The 22397-nt window shown below is 37.3% G+C and overlaps 1 protein-coding gene across 1 annotated transcript in view; it reads right to left on the bottom strand.

The window, feature by feature from the left end:
* mdy (diacylglycerol O-acyltransferase) overlaps positions 1-22397 on the bottom strand; it is a 205951-nt gene that overhangs the window by 172067 nt on the left and 11487 nt on the right. The window contains exon 2 of the mRNA XM_090397343.1: positions 4028-4115. Coding sequence (XP_090253469.1) covers positions 4028-4115 — 88 coding nt within the window. The remainder of the gene's footprint in view (positions 1-4027; positions 4116-22397) is intronic.

The following is a 22397-nucleotide window of genomic DNA, read 5'->3' as shown; positions in this document are numbered from 1 at the left end:
GGTAAGATATGCCAATCAGAACACTTCACGGATTTTGAGAATGAAAGAAAGCACAAATCAGGGTTGGCAGCACATACAAAGGATACAAAACATCTAGTAGAATGGCAAGAAACTGAAATGCTCCACCTTGATTACCACTTTTACTCAAAAGCATTCAAAAAATCAGATGAAATGATGATGAATCTTCTACAGCAGCGTTTCTCAACCTTTCTAAATCCAAGGACCAGTAAAATGCTGAAACAATGCTACAGACCACTTAGTTACAGAGACGTAGCTAAGGGAGGAAGGGAGGCACTTTTTTGGCATTTAAGAAATCTTGCCTTACTGTCTATAAAACAGCAACTGAGTGATGAAATAGACTTCGACAATGTCATCGACGATTTTGCGAACAGAAAAGCAAGAAAAATAACATTTTAGAATGCTGGAATTAAAGTTTTACTTCAAAAATAAACATAGCGTTTTTAATTTATTTCCCTATACATCATTGACATTTCGTAATTTTTTTAAAAACCTAAGTAGGAATTATCAACATTTCGGAAAAACTGTGCCATTTATAACATAATAAATCTAAAAGCATGTTTTGAATACGCATAGAAACATAATTAAATTGGAAGTAAGCGATTAAAAGTGTATCATCATTGAACAAAGTTTTAATTTTTATTAAACAAATAAATAATATGATCTAATTATGTTACTACTTACTTTTAATGAGATGGTTGAGCTTCTTGGCCCTTGCAGAATTGCTGGATATCTGGCTCAATATTGGTCAAATTCAGCCGAAGATCGGCACACACATACAAAGATGATTTCTCTATTTGGTTTTTATTTGAATGTGCGATGAAAATCCTTTCTCACAAAGACAGGTTGTAGAGAACTGCATGACGATTTTCAATGCTTCTTCAGATAATTCAGAAATTCACTTCTCACTGAAGGAAAGATCCAAAATCGAGCCAAACCAAGATCAGGGAATTGCATTTTAAGTCCACTGTCACTTGAAAGCTCAATGAACTGTTCTTTTTCCAATAACGAAAGGTCGTTCTCATGACTGCAAGCCTGAAATGGATCGTGAACCCACACAAATTTATTATAAAAGTTATTTGGAATATATGTTTCAAATTTTTGAGGTGGTCACAAACCCTTTCTAGAAACTCAGAATCAATAAAAATATAATTTTCCACTAAAAAGGATTCTAATGTTGGAAAAGGTGCAAATTGTCTATCTTTTACATAATTAATCCATAAAACCAGTTTTTTCTCGAATGACTTTATTTTGCCATAGGCATCAAGAAGAGTTAAAGAATTTCCCTGAAGGGAGAGATTTAGTTCATTTAATTTTGAAAAAATGTCTGAAAGATAGGATAGTGTTGATAACCATGCTTCATCAACAAGGAGCGATGCAAAATCAGAATTATGTTCATTTACAAATAATAAAACTTTGTGCCTTAATTGAAATAACCTTGTTAGTACTTTTCCCCTGAAAAGCCAGCGAATTTCAGAATGAAGCAAAAGTTGTATATATTCACTGCCCATTTCATCACAGAGTACTGAAAATAACCTATTATTTAACAGTCGAGCTTTAATAAAATTAACTAGCTTTACAGCATAGTTTTAAATTCTGGTGGCATTCCTTTGGAGCCTAATGCTTCCCTATGTGTGAAACAATGTACCCAATTCATATCCGGAGCTACTTCCTTGACCATAGAAACAACACCACTATGCCTGTCTGTAAGGGCGCGAGCTCCATCCGAACAGAAGCCTATACATTTTTCCTACTGGATCCCTTTGTGTATTATGTAAGTATTGAGAGTATGAAATATTTCTTCTCCAGTTGTTTGGGATAGCAAAGTTCTACAAAACAGAATATCACCATGAATGTTGTTATCACGCGCATATCTTATGTAGCATATTAACTACGCATCACTTGTAACATCAGTAGTCTCGTCTATTTGTAACGCATAATAAGGACTCTTTTTAACTCTTTCGATTAACTGAGATTCTACATCACCTGCTATATCATTAATTCTGCGACCGACAGTGTCATTTGAAAGAGGAATCAAATCAACATCTTTTAGTAACTTGTTGCCAAACATAATTTTTACCACATCTTTTATAGCTGGAAGTAGTAAATTTTCCCTGATAGAATGGGGTTTCCCTGTTTTTGCTATGCACAAACTTAAGAGATAGGATGCTTCCAGTGCCTTGCTTTTAATGGAACCCATGGCTGAAACTATATCTTTCCCATGATTTAATGCCCCAAAGCGTCGCTGAAAAAGTTCAATTGACTTATTTTTCACATCACAATGTTTAGTTTCTAAATGTCGGAGTTTCGCAGGTTTCATGCACTCATTCGATGAACAAAACACATTGAAGTTTCTGTTCACTTTCATCTCCACACCAAGTAAACCCGAATTCCAAATATGAACTGTTATATTTCCTGCTGTATTTTTTTCTTTGAACTGCTTGTTTCTACTTCTTTAATAGTATCAGATTTACTCACCTTTACAACACTTGTATCACAATTAGGGTTAGCATCACCTGTTTCATTTGCCCTTCTTTTCAAAGTCCTAGTTCTAAGCCACTTTTCCATTATTAAAAAACATTTCCGAAAAATATATAAATATATTGGGTTGTTGCAAATGAAATGGCCGATTTTAAGGACGATTGAAAAAAGAAGACGAATACCTGTTTAATCAAAGTAATCTCCAGCAGCATCGATGCATTGTTGCCAACGTGTGGCAAGGTCATTTATACCACATTTGTAAAAAGTGTCTCTGGAAGTGATGAAGTCCTCCCCTGTCCGATATATTGATGTGTCGTTTGCAAAGCATTTCTTGGGCAAAAAATGGCTCAAGTGCCAGAAAAAATGGTAATCTGTTGGGGAAATGTCAGGAGAGTAAGGAGGATGAGGCACAATTTTGTATCCCAAATTGCTGATTTGCTGTATGGTTGCTGCCGTATGTGGTAGGGTTTTATCCTGAAGCAATAGGACTCCATGTCTAGTCACAAGTGCTGGATGCTTAAAGCACAATTTGTCATGCATTTGCAGCATATCTCTACAATATCGAGCTGCATTTATTGTTTCACCTCGTGGAAGGAATGAGTAGTTAATAACACCAGCAGAAGACCACCATACAGTAAACATCTTCATTGGATGCAGAGGTGCTTTTGGAGTCCTTCCTGGAGCGTCTTTCACTCCCAACCACTGCAATGAATGTGTACGATTGTCGTAGAATATCCACTTCTCACCCACAGTCACAATTCGTTGCAAGAACCTTTCTTCTCTACTTCTTAAGAGAGAAGAGCACACTTCCAAATGCCGTGCTTTGTTTTCATCAGAGCTCGTGAGGCACCCACTTGTCGAGCTTCCTTACTTTTCCTATTATTGCTAAGCGCCGTGAAACAGTTGAGAAGTGTACATTTAGTGTCTGGGTGATCTCTCGTACAGTTTGTCGTGGATCTGATTCGATTAAATCCTTTAATTCATTTGAATCAATGGAGGAAGGACGATGCCATGGGGTTCGTTTTGTAGCCTCAAATCTCCCAAGCAAAATTTTGCAAACCAACGGCGAGTGGATCTCTCATTAGTTGTTCCTCCACTGAATGCTTTATTGATATTTTTTACTGCAGCCACTGCAGAATTTCCCAATTTGAACTCGTAAAGGTATAGCAACCTTAATTGACTGGGTTCCACGATTGACTTGATGTCGGTAGTATTCAATGTTTAATGCTCAAATGAAAAAAATACTACAATTGCATCACCTACGTGTGACGCTGTCAATGACATAAATTTGCATATACGCCAGCGCTACTGAAGTTAACTCAGGACACACTTTGTCCAAGTATCACTTAGCACTTCTTAACATATACTGACCCTTGGTTGAAGGAGGAGGAACCTTCAATAATAAAAATTTTAATTTTATAACTTTTTAAAGAGACCATTTATTGCTATGCAAGCACCTACCAAGAAATCCTAGAAAGTTTAAGGTTTGATAATGGTTATTGACAAAGAATATCATTATGATACTAACCAATAACACAACACAGAGATTTAGGACACCTCTATAGTTGTTATATCCACTTGAGGAACTTAATAATGAATCTTGAGGTTTATGACACCTGCAAAGATAAACTCAATGTCAGTTTGAAATATCATAATTCAGCAAGGGCAATTATCACAAATATCAATGGCTGGAAAATAAAACACGTATGCATTTTGATTCATACTGCAACCTGTGCTGATATAACTGCATATCCATAACTTTCAAATTTCTTTAATGTTGCCAGTTCTTATTGGCAACATAAGATATTGCCAAAACTTATGTCATTATCTATAATAAGATATAACATTTAACAAATTTAGCAAGTTAGATAAATTTATCAGGGGTATTGCTAATGTTAATTCTCTACAGGAAAATTTGGATAGACTTTTAGCTTGGACAAATGAGTGAAGTCATAGTTTTGTTTTAATAAATACAAAATGCTACACTTTAAGGTGCAGAGATATAAGGCTGAATATCGTACTGGTGGAGCTGAGCTTCAGGAAGTCTATAAGATTTAGGATCTAGGGATGATGTTAAACAGAGGACACTAAAGTTCCAAGGGCACATTGAAAGTGTTGCAAATCCTACACATTGTATTGTTGCTATGATAAAAAGTACACTGACATGTAGAAATAAGAAGGTGGTGGTGCCTCTGTATAAGACATTGGTCACACCACACATGGACAATTTGTGTCCAAATTTGGTTGCCTAGTTTTTATTGTGAAGTGGAAACACTAGAGAGGATCCAAAGACGAATGACCAAAGTGATATCAGGACTCTGGAATGTTGGTTATGCAGAGCAGTTGAAGGAACGTAGATTGCAGAATCTGGTGGATATGAGGGGGAAAAGGTGATATGACAGAGACCTTCAAGTTGGTTAAGGAATTTTACCAGGTTAATACAGAAGGAATCATATATGGAGTGGAGAATAAGTTGGGAAGAACAAGAGGCCAGTCCTAGAAGTTGTGTAAAGATCTAGAGAAAGGTGTAAGGAATAGCTGGCAAGTAGAATGCACTGCTAAAAAGTGCATTGTGAATGTGGGAGTGTAAATAATTTCAGGGTTCAATATGAAATACATGCTGCTAGTTGAGTGGGCCACCCATAATGAGTCTGCTAACTCCATGGAGGTTAGTGTATTATTATTATATAGGTGGGAGTGTTACAGGCATACCCCAGTCATATGATACTTGAAGTTCCAGATCACCATCATATATAGTGAATCACTGCTCCCTCTTTTTTTTTCCCACTTGTAGATATGTGTAATGGTTTAATAATGATTTTAAGCAGTCATATGTGTATAAGTTTAGGTCAGATATGCAAATGAAAAATTTAGAATAAATTTTTTAAAAGTACTATATTTGGTCTAGGCACAGTTTCCACAAACAAAGTTAAAAAAGAAAAATAATTACTGAAGGAAGGATCTATACCTTGGTGTCTATCCATGCATTAAGTTTTTCTATTTTGGCAATAAGACTGTCAGGTTTATGAACAACTATAGTATTAACTAGTGTGGCACTTTTTACTTCAATAAGAATATCTTTGTTTATAACAACTGTAACAACAATAGTGCAAGGTAAGTTTAGCCTGCAGCCTATTTCAGTTTTCAAATACACCATTATCACTAAATTTAATAATTTTAATCTTAGTATGTTATGTAATAGGTTTGCATGTCTTCTTTTCACTGGTTGAAAAGATGCAACAGAATCCTTACTCTGAATTCCATCTGCCATTATTAACTACGATGAAATAAAATAAGTTATAAACAGTTTATAATTTACAGCAAAATATAAAGCACAAAGAATGTAACAAGCAACAACATTGTAAACAAACAGTTCACAGAAACTATGAATCGGTTGGTTGATTCATGAGAACATTAAGTTGCTAAAAGCATTGTATGATATCATCATAAAACAGGTTATTGCTGATAATAATAACAAGAAGATATATGTACATCCTCTGCAGTTTTTTGTGAATCCCATCCAAGAAATGTTATAAATCCCCCCCACACACACACACAACAAGCAGGATGATGTTGAATCATGCAACAAAAAATAAACTACCACAAATACTTGCAAACATCCATATCACAGTAGAAGTCGAACACACAACTATTGGTAGGTGAACAGAGGGGGACTTCAGTCGATTTAAGATGTAAGGATGTTAACTATATTATTATTATTATTATTATTATTATTATTCAGGCCTCCATGGAGTCAAAAGACTCATCGTGGGAGATCCTTCCTAAGAACATAAAGTCTGACAAGACTCATCAAGGGTTGGTCCCCCCCCTCCAAGAAACAAAGTCTATCATACCACTCCTTAAACTCATTGACTGTTCTCGCTCTCACCACTCCATCAGGCAATGCATTTGTAACTTCCAGGGATGGCCTCTTGTCATCACTCCTTCCCACTGTTCAACCAAGCGAAAGAACTCCCCAGTGTCAACCCTGTAACCACCTCTCCACAGTTTAAAAGTCTCAATCATATCACCTCTCCTTCTATCCACCAAAATCTGCAGTCCACATTCCCTCAGCCGATCCTCATAACTAACAGTACAGTCCTGAAACCATCTTTGTTAACCACCTTTGTACCCTTTCCACAGTTAATTTATTGCCTTCAAATCCTGGAGACCAAATCTGAGAACAATAGTCTAAGTGTGGTCTGATCATAGACTTATACAACGGAATGATAACCCTTTTATCTCTGCAGGTCGGTGTCCTTCTCATAATTGCAGCAATCCTCTGTGTTACCTTCACCACCTTTGCAATATGTCCCCTAAATTTCAGGTGTCTATCAATCATCAACTCCAGATCTCTCGTCTCCCCCTACTTCCTCCAGTATAACTCCTCCCATAAAGTATGCAGTGTCCCATCGATGTTTCCCAAACCTCAAGACCTTACATTTTGCTGCATTAAACTGACACCCCCATTCATTTGCCCATGTATATAGCTTATTCAAATCCTCTTGCAGGGTTACCACATCTGCACTATTACTAATAATCCTTCCCAGCTTCGCATCATCCGCAACCAACTGAATATCCCCTTGCAATCCACTAGCAATGTCATTGATATAAAGGTTAAACAATATAGGCCCTAGTACTCAGCCCTTGGGCAGGTGGGATGTTCAGCTATCACTGCTAGAATAATTACATTATGAATAGCATTTTTTTCTTGAACTGTGTTATATAAAAATTAAAAAAAAAAAACGTATTTATGTTTATGCTAGGGAGGGATCTTTCTTATCTGCTTTGTTCATCATCTCCTGATCTTCAGCTCATCATGTTTTGTGTGTGAGTATGTTGCAAACATGCATTCAGAATAAGATATCCATAATTTTAAAGTAGAGAAAAACAAATGTTTGAATGGAGCTTGAACCACTCAAAATTTAATACAAATATTGTAATTGGTAATATTTTAATGGCTACAGCTTACAAAACTAACCAAATTTTCAGCAAAGTCTCATTGTCATCATTGAGCCAGTAGAAGAAAAAGGCTCAAACAGAGAACTGGAACAGTAAGTCAAATTGATACAATAATGTGTGAAATTATAGGTGAGCTAATATCTGATTATCATTAAAGTGCAAAACATTTCAGACTTAGGTCATGAGGCTGTTGCAATGAAAAGGTTGAAATCTGGTGAAGGTCAATTGCAAAGTGGCACTGCTTAGACTAATTACAGTCTTGAAAATGAATTTGCTACATTTATTTATAAATGAAAGAATCAGGAATAAGAATTTGTGGTACTGCATTGATTGATAAACCAACAAAATGTTGATTATATCCAGAAGAGTACAATCCACTTAACAGATAACCTCCCCTTCTCTTTTTTACAGATTACCAATTGCTTTCTCATATATTGAACATGATCCTGATTCCCAATTGCTTTCTCTTCGTGCTCTATTTCTTTTTCATTGTCATTTCTATAGATACTTTCACAGGCACTGCGCTCTCCTCTATAATCATGTAAAATTATGAGCAATCATTAGTCAATATCCATGGTTCAGCTGCAGCAGTTATCAAACCAACTATGTAAAAAAAAAATAAATGAAAAATAAAAAAAATACAATGGTGTCCAAAATCCTAAGGATGATCACTTTTTCGAATGCTACAATCACACATTCAGACATAAACTCGTGGCAATTTGTATAACTGACAATTTCAAATAGAACGTGGGTATACGTTCAAATTTTCGAATCGCATGCAAAGGGGTCAGGTGATAGCACTCAACAAGATAAAAGGCTGCACTAAGTGAACTGTGTCTGAAGGAAGCTCTTTTTTGTGAAGGAATAAAGTTGCAAACTTGGATGTCTTGAAATGTCTCAAAGACATTATCTAGATGATTTCATGTGAGGAAGAATTATTGGAAAGCTTGAAGAAGGCCACAGAATTAGTGATATTGCCAGAAAGTTAAGAAACTCAAAGTAAAGGTGTATCCAGGCTCTGGGCAACATTTTCAAACCAATGGAATATGTTCCAGACCATTGCTGGAAGGATGCCTTCTCTACAACAGAGCATGAAGACAGATTTTTTTGGCTACAACAGCAAAATATAATCAACTCACCACAGTACATCAACTTGCAAGTCTACTCCATTCAAGCACAGGTAAATGGATATCCTGACAAAGTGTGGCAAGACATTTGCAACAAGTAGGCCTATACAGCTGAAGGCATGTAGTCTGCATCCCTTTATTCACAGCTCATCTTAAAGCATGTTTTTAGTGATTTTGTACCCATAAAAACTGGACAAGACCAATTGCACCAATGGGCTAATGTACTCTTTACGGATGAATCGTTTTAGTCTCCTCCAATTCTAGACACTTGATCTGGCATAAAAGTGGTACTGCTCACCATCATGAGAATATTCTTGAAAGGGAGAGATATGGCAGTGATGTGGTCATGATGAGGAGAGGCATTATTAATTATTATCTCGGGCAACTCCAAGGAATCGACAGACTCTTCGAGGGAGGCCATAACATCATGTCAAGAACAACTATTCAACATTCACACAGTATCTATCATACCTCGCTTTGAACTCATTCACAGTCATGGCACCCACAACAGACTCTGGCAGCTTATTCCACTCATTCACCACTCTCCAAGTAAAAAACCTAGTTCTAACATCCCTGCTAACCACACTCTTGCCCAGCATCTATGTATGGCCCCTAGTCCTCCCACCACCAGTCTTATTCTGGATTAATCCTATAGAAACTCCTTCAGTAATTTGAATGACTCAATGATATCACACATTTTCCGCTTATCAACCAATTTTTGCAACCCACAAATCTTCAACCTGTTCTCATAAGGTTCATTCCACAGACCTGCTATCATCTTGGTCACTCGTCTCTAGATCCTCTCCACCTCCTCCGCATCAAGAAGAAACCCTGGCACCCATATCTGGGCACAGTAGTCTAGATGGGTCTTATCAAGGCTCAATATAGAGGAACAATAACTTCTTTGTCTCTGCTTGTTAAAGTATTTTTCAGCAACCAAGTGATTTGATGAGCTAATTTGGCCACTTTTGCAATGTGCCCCCTAAACTTCAACTCCCTATCCACCAACACTCCCAAATCCCTGGCCTCATCAATCTCCTGGAGTACGGTTCCACCAATGTGATATACTGCAGCTAATCTTTTCACTCCAAAATGCATAACCTTACACTTTGCCATATTAAATTGACATCCATTTTCCCTAGCCCAGTCCTCCAAACTATCCAAATCATCCCGCAAAATTTTGACATCCTGTGCACTCAACAATTGCTCTACCCAACTTTGCATGATCAGCAAACAGTGAACACTTCCTCTCAGATCCTTTCCTATATCGTTAATGAACAAACTGAAAAGTAGTGGTCCAAGAACAGAACCCTGAGGAACACCACTAGTCACAAGCCGTCTTTTGAACTCCACTCCTGAATAAACCACTCTCTGGTATCTCTCCATCAACCACCCTCCTATCCATCTCATCAACCCTATATCCATCCCCATCTGCTTCAGTTTCATGTGGTATTCCGATCTCAACTCCACAGAACACATGTGGGATGCAATAGGGAGATGCATTTCTGCTCGAAATTCTCCTCCAGAAAACAAACATGACCTTATCCATGCTCTGAGGAAAGAGTGGGCCAGTTTGCCTCAAAAACTCCTGAATCACTTGGTGCTAAGCATGATACAATGTTGTGAAAGCTTCATTGCAATTCAGGGTGGACATATTCCTCACTGAAATGTTTCTCCGCATAGTTTTCTGTAAGCACCGACTGTTCATTAATTTCTTAACTACATCTTTAGGAAATTTGTAACTTTTGCCAAAACCATTGCAATTTAATTTGTACAAAATTGATAACACATTTTTTGTGTAATATAATTTATTATTATGCTGGCAATAAATTTATGTCCACATTTGGCTGTAGTCATGAAAATTTTTTCATATACAAGTTAAAATGTAATTCCTCCTTTGCTTTTGGATGTCAATGTATATAAAAATCAATAAAAATAAAATAAATAATCCCTAGCCCTTCCATAGTATAAAATGTACTATAAGTTTACAAACAACCTTTCATGAGTGGGAGCAACATAAACATAAAAAAGTATGAAGGAAAAGGAAGGCCACAAGTCAGGTTCCATAAGGATCAGTACTGAGACCTTTGCTTTTTAACCTCTACATCAATGGTATTCACATTGCCAATGATGTGAAGCTTGGAAGAGTTATTAGTGATAGTGCCAATAAAGCAGATATTCAGGAGGACTTAAATAAGCTGGAAAGATGAGCAAATGAATGGGGATATTAGTTTAATGCAGCTAAATGCAAGGCATCAAAATTTGTGATCCACCAATGGGAAGCTGCATACTCTATTGGTGGATCAATACTACAGAAAGTGGACAAGACAAGGGATCATGGGATGACAAGCAATAAATATTTGAAGTTTAGGGAACATACTGTGAATGAGATGAAGGTAACCCATAGAACTGCTGCAATACTAAGGAGGACTGTGCCCAACCAAGATAAAAAGAGTGGCCTGACCAGGGCTTTATACAATGTTTAAAGCCCTGGTCAGGCAACATCTGGATTATTATTGTGCCCAGATCTGGTTGCCAAGATTTGAAGAGGATTAGTTAACTTTGTAGAGGGTACAAAAGCAGATAACCAAAACGATATCAGGATGCTACATATTAGTTATGAGGATGGACTTAGGGCATACAAACGAGTTTTGTAGACAGATAATAAAGGGAGTGACATGATTGAGACATTTAAACTGATGAAAGGTATTTACAGGATTGGCACAGGAGAGATTTTTGTAGAACAAAGGGAAGGAGCAAGAACAAGAGGCCATTTCTGGGAAAAATTTGTGAAAGGAAGTGGCAAGTAGGCATTGAGATGGATAGTGGTTGGACCATGGAATTCATTGCCTGATAGTGGTGAATGTGCAGAGAGTAGGTAAATGGGTTTTAGGAATGGTATGATACTGTTGTCTAAGATGGACCTCCTGCAATGAGTCATGACACCATGGAGGTTCAAAATAACATCTAAAATAAGAATAAGTTTAAAGGTCTTAGATCGATGTAGTGAAATTTCCTCCCACAAAACAGACAATACAAATCAGTGAACATGGTAGCATCCTCAGTTCAACCATTAAATACTCTCATGCCCTCTATTTCATACTGTTTATGAGAGAAAGGACAAGTCTTGGGATGTGATCTTAGCACCAATGATGAATTGTGTTCACTGATTGTCTGCTTGTTTTATGGAAGGAAAATCGACCACCTATATCTCAGACTAGTAAATTTATCTTATCTTAAATTTAAAGGTCAAATACATACACAGACAAGATTTAAACCAAGGTATTTTTCAAAACAGGTGATCCATGTTAAACTATTTCCCTGGAAACATTCTGATCTAATTTTATTTTGATGTGGCAACTATATTCTAGGAAATGAGAATACTTAGAGTTCAGAGCCAGCCTGGCTGGCCGAGTGGTTAGCGTGTCTGCTCTCCAGTCAAGAGGCTGCGGGTTCGAATCCCACCGTGGGCATGGATGTTTGTGATTATCTGTGAAAATACTAGTGGTGGTGTTTGGCGTTGGTGTATATGATGATTCGTTGTAGTTAGTGGAGACAGAAAGCTATAGAGTAGGTGCCCTCTCCCCTCGATGAGTCTTTGGACTCCCTGGAGGTGTCATGCAATAATATTCAACATGACAAGATGTCAGGCATATTCATACAGATATCACGTCTATGAATAACTCTTACTCATCTCGCTTTGTAAATTTACAATAGATGGCCTATACTCATTGCATTTTTTTTTTTTTAATTTATATAAGAAAGCTGCTAAAAGTCACTGGCTTATTCAAGTCAGTCACTCTTACTTCCCCATCACATGTACCTTTGATCAACTTTCATCAACTCACAAACTAATATGACAAATATGGAATCAACTGATGATATCCATTTTTAAAAAATATTCTCCAAGAATATTTTTATGTTCAGAGAAATATTTTTCATAAAAAGAAAAACAAAACAAAAAACAATTTTCAGAAACAATATTCTTTTTTATGATACAAATGTTCAAAAAAATTCTTGGAGAATATTTTTGAATATTATTTACATTATATATTAGATAATGTAAAATTATCTAATATAATTTATATTAAGATAATGAAAACTTGTATAGCAGAGTATATAAATTCTTTTTGCTATACACTTTTGGTATTAATTGGTCTAGCTACTCACTGATGAAGCCTCAAAAAAGGCTGAAACCAGTCTGGGTAGTGACCTTCCACCATAATGTAATAACAGCAAACATTTCCTAGGAAATGTGTTTTTACATTATGGGAAATACCTAAGAATAGCGATCAGAACTTCACCACCTTTGCTACGAGTTGTCCGGTATTGTACTACGTACTAGGGTCACTTGCATTAGCTCATGCTAGTGGTCGCCGATACTTTATAGTTTACTATATTCAGCAAGAAACTCTCCGATTCCAATCTTTGAGTTTCTTATTCGGTTTTAAAACAATGTGGGATTTAATATCCCCTTAATTTAAATAATGTAAAACAAAGTTAAATAGAAAAATTAACATTTCAAATTAATGAAATTGGCTATAGCAGGGATTCTCAACCTATGGTATGTATACCACTGGTAGTACGCGAGCCGCTGCCTTACTGGTACATCTAATATCTTGAATTAAATATAGTGGTAGGCCACTGGAAAAGGTTGAGAACCTCTGGGATATAGAATAATTAAGATATGCCCAAGGCACCCAAGCAGCGAGCAATTTTAATGTAATGCAAATAAATATAGGCAAAGAATGCCAAGTTTTCTACAACAGTTCCAAATTACATAAATGGATGGCACCCTGACAATTCCTAGAAAAATCTTACTGATATCCACAACTGAAGACCACCACTATGATAAAGAATTAAAGACATAGGTAGTGATTATAAACATATCAAAAGGAAATACTATATTTTACTTAAAAATGCACATCAATAGGAAAAGAACATTAAGGCAAACAACATGAATTCAAGCATATAAATGCATGTTTAGATATAATTCACTTCATTCTTCCCTTTAGCTGAAAAAAGTTACTATGCACTTAACTAGATTCTTTGTTAATGTCTTAAAGGAAGTCTCTGCTCACTAAATATGATATTTAAACTACTGTTATGTGCATAAATGTCTAAATGCAAAAATCTTAATAGGATATTTGAAAACTTTTTTTTACCTCTCTCTTAGTTTAAACTTAACACAAAAAACTTCCTCAGTCTATCCAGCCTATAATATCTTTGCACTTAGTAAAGCTCTTTTTTGTTTGTTTGTTTTGTGTACTAATAGACTTGGAATTCTTTTGATACAAAGAGGCTGTAACTAGTTTTTCTGACAGAGTACTGAAAAAACCGAATTACATTTTATTTAGATTTCAGAGCAGATTTTGCTTAAATTCAGGTAAAAACAACCCAACATCATTATAAAACTAATATAACAAGGAGATGATTAAAAATTTACATCAGATCTCCATGGAATCAAGACTCATCACGTGGTCTATACTCACACAAAAAGATCATGGAAAGCCTCAAACTCATGCAAAGTTTCAAAGTATGGTGAGCTAAACGGGCCACACTCTCAGGCAATAGTATTCCATTCACTAAATACTCTCCATACAAAGAAACTACTTCTCACTTCTTTGCTAACACCCTTCTTAAAGAACTTTCACAGTTCAATCTCTGACCTCTAAGACATCCTCATTCCTATAATAAATTTAGTTTAATCCTTTATCCAAGTATAAGCAAACAAAGTTTGCACCTGAAAATATCTTCAGGACTGAGGTAAGTAGCACACCTTACCTCAGTCCTGAAGATATTTTCAGGTGCAAACTTTGTTTGCTTACACTTGGATAAAGGATTAAACTAAATTTATTATAGTCTAACCAAGTGCAAAATAAACTTCCAACATCCTCATTCCCTAGGATGATCAGATCTATGCACCAGTACATAAATGGCCTGATCAAGACCATATACAAGAGAACTATCTCTTTGCTCCTCTATGTTAAGGTCATCCTGATCGTTGACATAATCCATTACAATGTCTGCACAATATTAGCAATGTGATTCCTAAACTACAAGATATTATCCTCCACTCTCACAGGATAGTCTATTTAGATCAAATCTAAAGGTTGAAGTTATTGGGCAGGGAAACTAATATTGAAAAGGTTGAGTGTAAGAGAGAGAAACTTTAGCACTGATTGTGTATTTATTGATCCTTATAGGCAGAATAAATTGCAGAAGAGAGGGGATAAAAATCGGCATAGGACTACGGTAGTTAGTGACTTATATATCAGTTCTAAAGCCGGTACAAGATCTAGAGGGAATCTGCAATTTTTGTATACCAATGCTAGAAGCATTCGAAATAAGAGAGAAGAATTTTTGGCATTAGTCAGTGAAATCTCACCAAAAGTTGTAGGCATTAGTGAAACTTTGCTGTCAGCAGAAGATGTGGTCACTGGAATTGAATGTGATGGGTACAGTATTTTCAGGGAGGATAGAGAAGATAGAACAGGAGGAGGAGTACTGTTGATGATGGCTGATGTGTTGCAGCCAAAGAAAGTAGTATATCATGATGATAGACATGTGAATGAGAGTTCATTTGAGGCAGTCTGGTGCGAAATAGTGACTAATGCAACCAAATATACAGTTGGATGTTGCTATAGGCCAGGGAGTACGGGAGGAGATATTGAATTCATGCATCAGCAACTTAGTGCAATGAGTGAAGGCTTGGTGATTATTATGGGGGATTTTAATTATGGTGATATCAATTGGAAGGAGGAAATATCACGTAGCAAAAAGGAAATGGAGTTCATACATCTTCTACGAGATAATTACTTGAAGCAGCACATAACTGAAGGGACACGTGGTGTGAGAGTGTTGGACCTGGTCATTGGTTCAGAGGTTATATGCATAAGTAAGGTGTCCTCGTTACCTCCAGTTGGTGAAAGCGATCATGTGGTATTGACTTGGGAGGTTGCAAAATCTGTGGATTTTTCTATTAAGAAGGGGTATGTACAGAACTACAGGTTAGGCAATTATAACAAGCTTCGGAGTGAGCTTGCAGCCATCCCATGGCAGAACATATTGCAAGGGAAAGATGTTAGCAGTGCTTGGGATAAAATCAGCGGGTATCTGAGGAAAGCAATATCAGATTCTGTCCCCATGGTCAGGAGGTCAAACAAGGCAGGCATTAGATGGATGAGCAGTAGTATCAAGCTTGAGCTGCAAAAAAAGAAAATGTTATGGAGAATTTACAAGGAGAAAGGCGATCAGGACACCCATGAGCAGTACAAGGCTCAAGCTAGGAAGGTTACCAGCATAGTAAGAAAAGCTAAATCAGATTATGAGAAGACCTTAGCCAAAGAGATCAAGGGTAATCCCAAAGAGTTCTTCCGCTTTGTGGCAAGTAAGAGGAAGAATGACTTCGGAAGGATAACCTTAGTGGGTGCTGATGGTATTGAGGTGACAAAATCAGATGTAATAGTCGAGTTACTGAGTGATCACTTTTCAAAAGTCTATCACCCAAGTGAGGATATCTCTATACCTGGCAATACCTAATGTGAGAATTGAAGCTAAAGAATCAGAGGTATTAAATATATTGCAAAACTTAAATGCAAACACTGCGGTAGGCTTAGATGGAATATCAGCTCGGGTGTTGCGTGAATGTGCAAATGAATTGTCAACCCCTCTTACTTGGATATTTAATTTAAGTTTGAACTCTGGTATGGTCCCTAGGGAGTGGAAGTTAGGCAAAGTGGTTCCTTTGCATAAGGGTGGCTCTAAAACTGCGGTATTAAATTACAGACCAATCACCATCTCAGGAGTAGTGGTAAAAGTATTGGAAAAGTTGGTTAAAGACAAAATTCAAGAATGGGTGGATCAGGATATGATACTCTATAGAGGCCAACATGGTTTTGTTAAAGGTAGATCCTGCCTTAGCAATCTATTAACTATTCATAATAGAATAACATCTGAGTTGGACAAAGGAACTGGCTACACAGTGGTACTTCTGGATTTTGACAAGGCTTTTGACAGGATACCCCATAGAACACTGTTACGCAAATTGGAGCAGATGGGAATGGATATTAAATTGGTGATATGGATAGGAGAATGGCTCAGGGAGAGATACCATAAGGTGGTGTATGGAGGAGCCGAATCCAGAATGAGGCAGGTGACCAGTGGTGTGCCTCAGGGCTCTGTGCTTGGGCCAATGTTGTTTAATTTGTATATAAATGATATAGGAAACGGCTTAAAGGGAGATATTCAGTTGTTTGCTGATGATGCAAAGTTGTGTAGTGCAATAAAAAATCAAGTTGATGTTGAAAGTTTGCAGGAGGATTTAAATAAGCTGGTAAAATGGGCAAAAGAAAATGGATGTCAGTTCAATGTGGAAAAGTGTAAAGTCATGCATTTTGGGATTAAAAGATTACCAGCTGTGTACTACATCGATGGAAAGGTACTCCAAGAGATTGATGAGGCTAGGGACTTAGGGGTATTGGTAGATAGGGAGATGAAGTTCAGAGGACACATTGCTAAGGTGTCCAAGATTGCACATAGAATTACTTGGTTGTTGAGGAACACACTGACATCCAGAGATAAAGAGGTTATTATTCCCCTTTATAAAGCATTGATACTTCCACATTTGGATTACTGTGCTCAGGTCTGGTCACCTGGATTCCTTGGAGATGAGGAGGCTGTGGAGAGGGTTCAGAGAAGAGTGACCAAATTGGTGAGTGATATAAAAAATGCTCCCTACGTTGATAGATTGAGAGCTTGTGGATTGCAGAGATTGGTTGATAGGCGAAGAAGAGGGGATATGATAGAAACACTCAAATTACTAAAAGGTTTTTATAGGACTGATGCGGGGGAAATGTTTCAGCTGTGTGATAGTGATGGAAGAACAAGAGGTCATCTCTGGAAATTAAAGAAGAGTGTGGTTAACAAAGGTGTCAGAACAAGGTTTTTTGCCTGGAGGGTGGTGAATGAGTGGAATTCATTGCCTGACTTAGTTGTGAGCTCTTCGTCTGTAAATGAATTCAAGAAGAGATACGACAGATATTGTTTTGCTAGTTTGGGTCTCCCGCGATGAGTCTACTGACTCCATGGAGATACCCGTAATAATAATAATAGTTCTTCCTAATTTTACATCATCTGCAAATAGCTGTATATCTTAGTAAAGCCTGTCCTAATCAATATAAAAGTTAAACAATAATGGTTCTGGAAGAGATCTCTCATCTAGGATCCTTATGCTTATACTGCACTTCTGCTGTCCTTACAAAGTCCTGATTCATGACTTGTTCTTTCACTTCACACACACACACACACAGTTATCCTTCATCTGGTGCTACCTCCATAAAGCCTTTTTCCATATTACATGCTTAATATTTTCAGTCATCCACTTCATCCCTACCTTATTTAACCTTTTTCACCTTTTGAATATGTACTCAGACACTGCTGCTGTTAAATATCTCCTAATCAATGTCCAAGCAACATCTGTCTCCTTCCACCTAACTCCTTTTTCCAAGCTATAGCTCACATCTTAAGCTTTTCATGATCACTAGCCTTGTTGTCCCACATATATCCTTTCCTAACAGAAGTTCATATGACTGGCTAAAACCCATATAATCATCTCATAGTCACCAACTGAAAGAAAATTAAACATCCCATTAATTACATCTTCTGATATGATCAAATCTAAGACTCAACTCGTGTGCCCTCCACTTCATATTACCTAAAATACTTGTTTCTCAAGAACAAGAAATTCTTTTTTCCTTATTTCAAGCAATATCATCATAATGAAGTTATTCATAATGATTAAACTTTTCTTGTTAACTAAGCCAATTTGCCTATACATTTCCTTACCTCTACCTTCTATATTTGCCAGCCTATAGCAACATCCAACTAAATATCTCATCCTGTGAACTTCCAAATCACACCTCGAAAATTACCAAAACTTCCAAAACTATCTCGAAATTACCAAAACTATTTATCCTGTCTTGTATCTCAACCTTGTGCAAGCATAATTTTCCTGATATCAAGAGCACCCCTCCCTCCTATTATCCTCATGAAAAACATCATGCCTTCCATTTCTATTCCTATCAGGATATCATTCTCATCTAACCATGTTTAACTTATTCTATTTTCATTGCATTAAAACTCAAAGCTACAATTTCACCTCCCTTATATCTAATATTTCTGGTTAAGACTACTGTTAGAGTATATGCTGCCTCTAGGCAAGCACTATTTCACTTCCCCTAAGTTAAAAAAAAAAAAAAAAAAAAAAAAAGGTTTTAAATAGTTGAGATATGCTTTTGATGGTTTAGCTACATTCCAAACTTGCTGCTCCTGGGCATTGCCTTAGTTGCTTAGTGGGTGATGACAGCCTTGCATCTGGTATTCATAAATAAGCATAAAAATTCATTTTTGGACTTTTAAGCAATACCCATGCCATCTCTTGGCTGTGGCTACTTCACAAACCTTCCTTTGCTCACTCACATTTATAATCTCTTACCTATGTATCTTTCTAGATTCAATTACTCCCTATGCACCCAAGCTATCCTATTCTTATGCTGAATATCCCCATACATACATATATTGACTGCTGCTTCCGGAATCCATTCTCCTTACACTGTGTTTCACTTCCACCACAATTCTCTCTCTCCCATTTCCCTGAGAATGTAAAAACAAATACTGTATATGATGTCTGTTCTCAAATTCTTATCTTGCATTACTCTTCTCCCCATTCACAACAATTCAATCTAATTACTGCTCTTTCACATCAACTCTTACTTTCCTCTGATTTACTCGTTTTGCATCACTCATTACACTCCAGATGATTTCACACAAACTCCATTTAAATGCAATCCATCCCTTTTGTTCTGCCAACATATGATTTTTTGCATTGTACCAACATATCATTCATTATTTTTGCTTGCTGTCTCAACTCATAATGAAAAGAATAGGTTTTTTCCTCAACACAATCAAGTTGATAGCTAACTTGGACAATCAGCAAGAAGCCACAGTAAGAAGAGGTGTTGGATTAACTAATTGACTATAAGTTAAAAAACGAAGTTAGGCAAAGATACCTATTATCTCCTCACCTGTTTAGTATCTATGCTGAGGACATCATGCATGTAGCATTGGATGAGCTTAACACAGGAATTAGGATAGGTTGTAGATTGATCAGTAATCTGAGGTTTGATGATACAGTACTCCTTTGTAATGACAAGGAAGGACTAGGACAAATTCTTGATAAAGTTAACAAGATTAATAATAACAGAGGACTTCAACTCAGTCCTAGCAAGACAAATTATGGTTCTCAAAGGAAATACAGAACAAGGAAACTCTTCCTGAGAAACACGTGTATCTTAATGGAGAAAGAATTGAAGTCAGCAAGTTCTTGAGTACCTAGGCTCCATTATTAATGTGAAGAACTGCTGTTCAAGACATCAGAAGAAGATTAAGGATTACTAAAATAACAAAATCTGGAAGGATGGATCTATCTCCACAGGAACAAAGTTGAGGATTTTGGATGCAGCTGTTTTTCCAACAGTGCCTTATGAATGTGAGATATGGGACCTAAAGGAGTCTGATAGGAAAAGGAAAGATGCTTTTGAGATCTGGTATTAAAGAATGCTGTTGAAAATATCATATACCAAAAGGCAAACAAATGGATGGGTGCTAAAAAGGATCAGTAGAACTTTAAGGCCCCTTAAGGATGCAGACAGAAGAAAGTTGAAATGCTTTGGACACATTGAAAGGATAGAAGGAAAAATCTCAGAACGGTAAAAGAAGGTAAAGTTCCTGGACAAAGAGGAAGGGGTAGATCGTCAATGAGATGGATGGATGGTGTCTGGAGTAACTGATCTTCAGGGAGTCGAAGCCTCCAGAAAAACATACAACAGGGCCACATGGCGAGGACTGGTGTGGCACATCACCGAGCATCTGAGCGACCATATGGCATCTGATGTCCAATAAGCAGATGCATAGTCTCAAATCCTAAGTGTCAATGCCTTGGCAACACATTAACTACCCTTTCTATCACACTATTATCTTTCAGTGTCCTCAATCTCCTGATATCCATACTCACATTCTCCATGTGCCCAACTAAATCAGTCATTCCCAAAATCTACACTAACCCCAAGGCAAGTTTATCTATCATATATGACACTAATTAATGTCAATAATTAATGGAAGAAACATATCGAAATATAATAATTAACTAAATTTATTTAGCTAATTAGATTACTAAGTCAACATTTTGCCTTGGTGAGAAAGAAATCTTCATGGACACAAAGAAGTATACTAAGCACGTGCATGCAGGCATATAAGCAGGCAGGCAACCACAGACCAATTCATTGTACCCATATGAAAAGCAATGTAACGACTAGCACTTGGATGCTGAAAAACATAGAGAGCTTGATATGATTACATCTGCACCACAGTTCTCAGATATGGGTTTATAATTTCTTGGATGTGAAGTGGCAGAGAGGATCTAGGTGGTGACCAAGATTCCAGAAATCAATCAGAAAAACTGGTGACATTTCTGTGAAATGCTTCCAGTGAAGATAGATTGTAGGTTTGTGGGTTACAAAAATTGGTTAATAAGAAAATAAAAAGATGGGATATGAAAGAAGTTAGCCCATCTCGGTGCCGGTCCCAAGCCCAGATAAATGGGGAGAACTGGCGTCAGGAAGGGCATCCGGCCATAAAAAACATGCCAAAACCAGGGATGAAATGTCGAATAACAGAGAAAGGACAACGGCTAAGGCATCCCCCGTAAATGATGCACAGTTCTGTCGCCCAAGGACTGTGAGGTGCGCTTGGGCTACCGAACCAAAGACGGGTTCGGCTAAAGAAGCAAGTCCAACAGAAAGAGAGAGAGTGTGTAAAGTAAGAATCGGGTTGCTGAATGTGGATACAATGAATGAGAAGAGTAGGGAGATAGTAGACATGATGAGAAGAAGGAAGCTGAAGATCTTGTGCGTGCAGGAGACAAGGTGGAATAAAGCAAAGGAGCTGGTGGAAGGATATAAACTGTTTTACAGTGGAGTGAATGAGAATGGAAGAAACAGAGTTGGAATCATCATCGACAAGGAGCTGAAGGGTGGAGTCTGCGAGGTGTGCTGGAAGGACGATCGGATTATGAGTGCTAAACTTAAGATTGGAGGAAGCGTGACTGTGATAGTGTGTAAATACGCTCCACAAGTAGGTTGTGATGAGGAGGAGAAAGAGGCATTCCGGAGAGAACTAGACCAGGTAGTAATGGGAATCCCTGATGGTGAGAAAGTGATCGTCGAAGCAGACCTGAATGGGCATGTAGGAAGGCGACAAAGTGGTGAAGAAAGGGAGCACGGGGGCTGGAGTAGTGGTGAAAGAAATGAAGAAGGTAAAAGAATCGTAAAACATGCTGTGGCCTTCGATCCAGCTATAGCTAACACGTGGTTTAAGAAGACAGTTGGACACCTGATAACTTATAAGAGCGGGGATAGGATGAGTCTGATTGACTATATTATGTGCAGAAGGAAACATCTAAAGGAGGTGAAAAACTGTAAAGTGATTAACGGAGTAAGTGTAATGACACAGCACAGGTTGGTTGTGGTAGACTGTGATATAAAAGGGGAAAAGAAGAATAGACGGAAGTGGCGGAAAGATAGGAAAATAAAGTGGTGGAAATTTGAAGAGGAAGGTCCAAGGAATGAGTTTAAAGAAAAGGTATTGGAAAGAATGAAGTTACCAGAGGATATGCAAGAATGGTGGGACATAAATAGTCAGAATATTAGAAAAATTGGAGAAGAGGTGCTCGGTATAACATCAGGAAATGGG

Source organism: Typopeltis vanoorti, chromosome 9, assembly GCF_054136105.1.
Source record: "Typopeltis vanoorti isolate ZY-2024b chromosome 9, IOZ_Tvanoo_1.0, whole genome shotgun sequence".
Classification (NCBI taxonomy): Eukaryota; Metazoa; Arthropoda; class Arachnida; order Uropygi; family Thelyphonidae; genus Typopeltis; species Typopeltis vanoorti.
The sequence above is the reverse complement of the archived record's forward strand: the minus strand, read 5'-3'. Positions and strand labels throughout refer to the sequence as shown.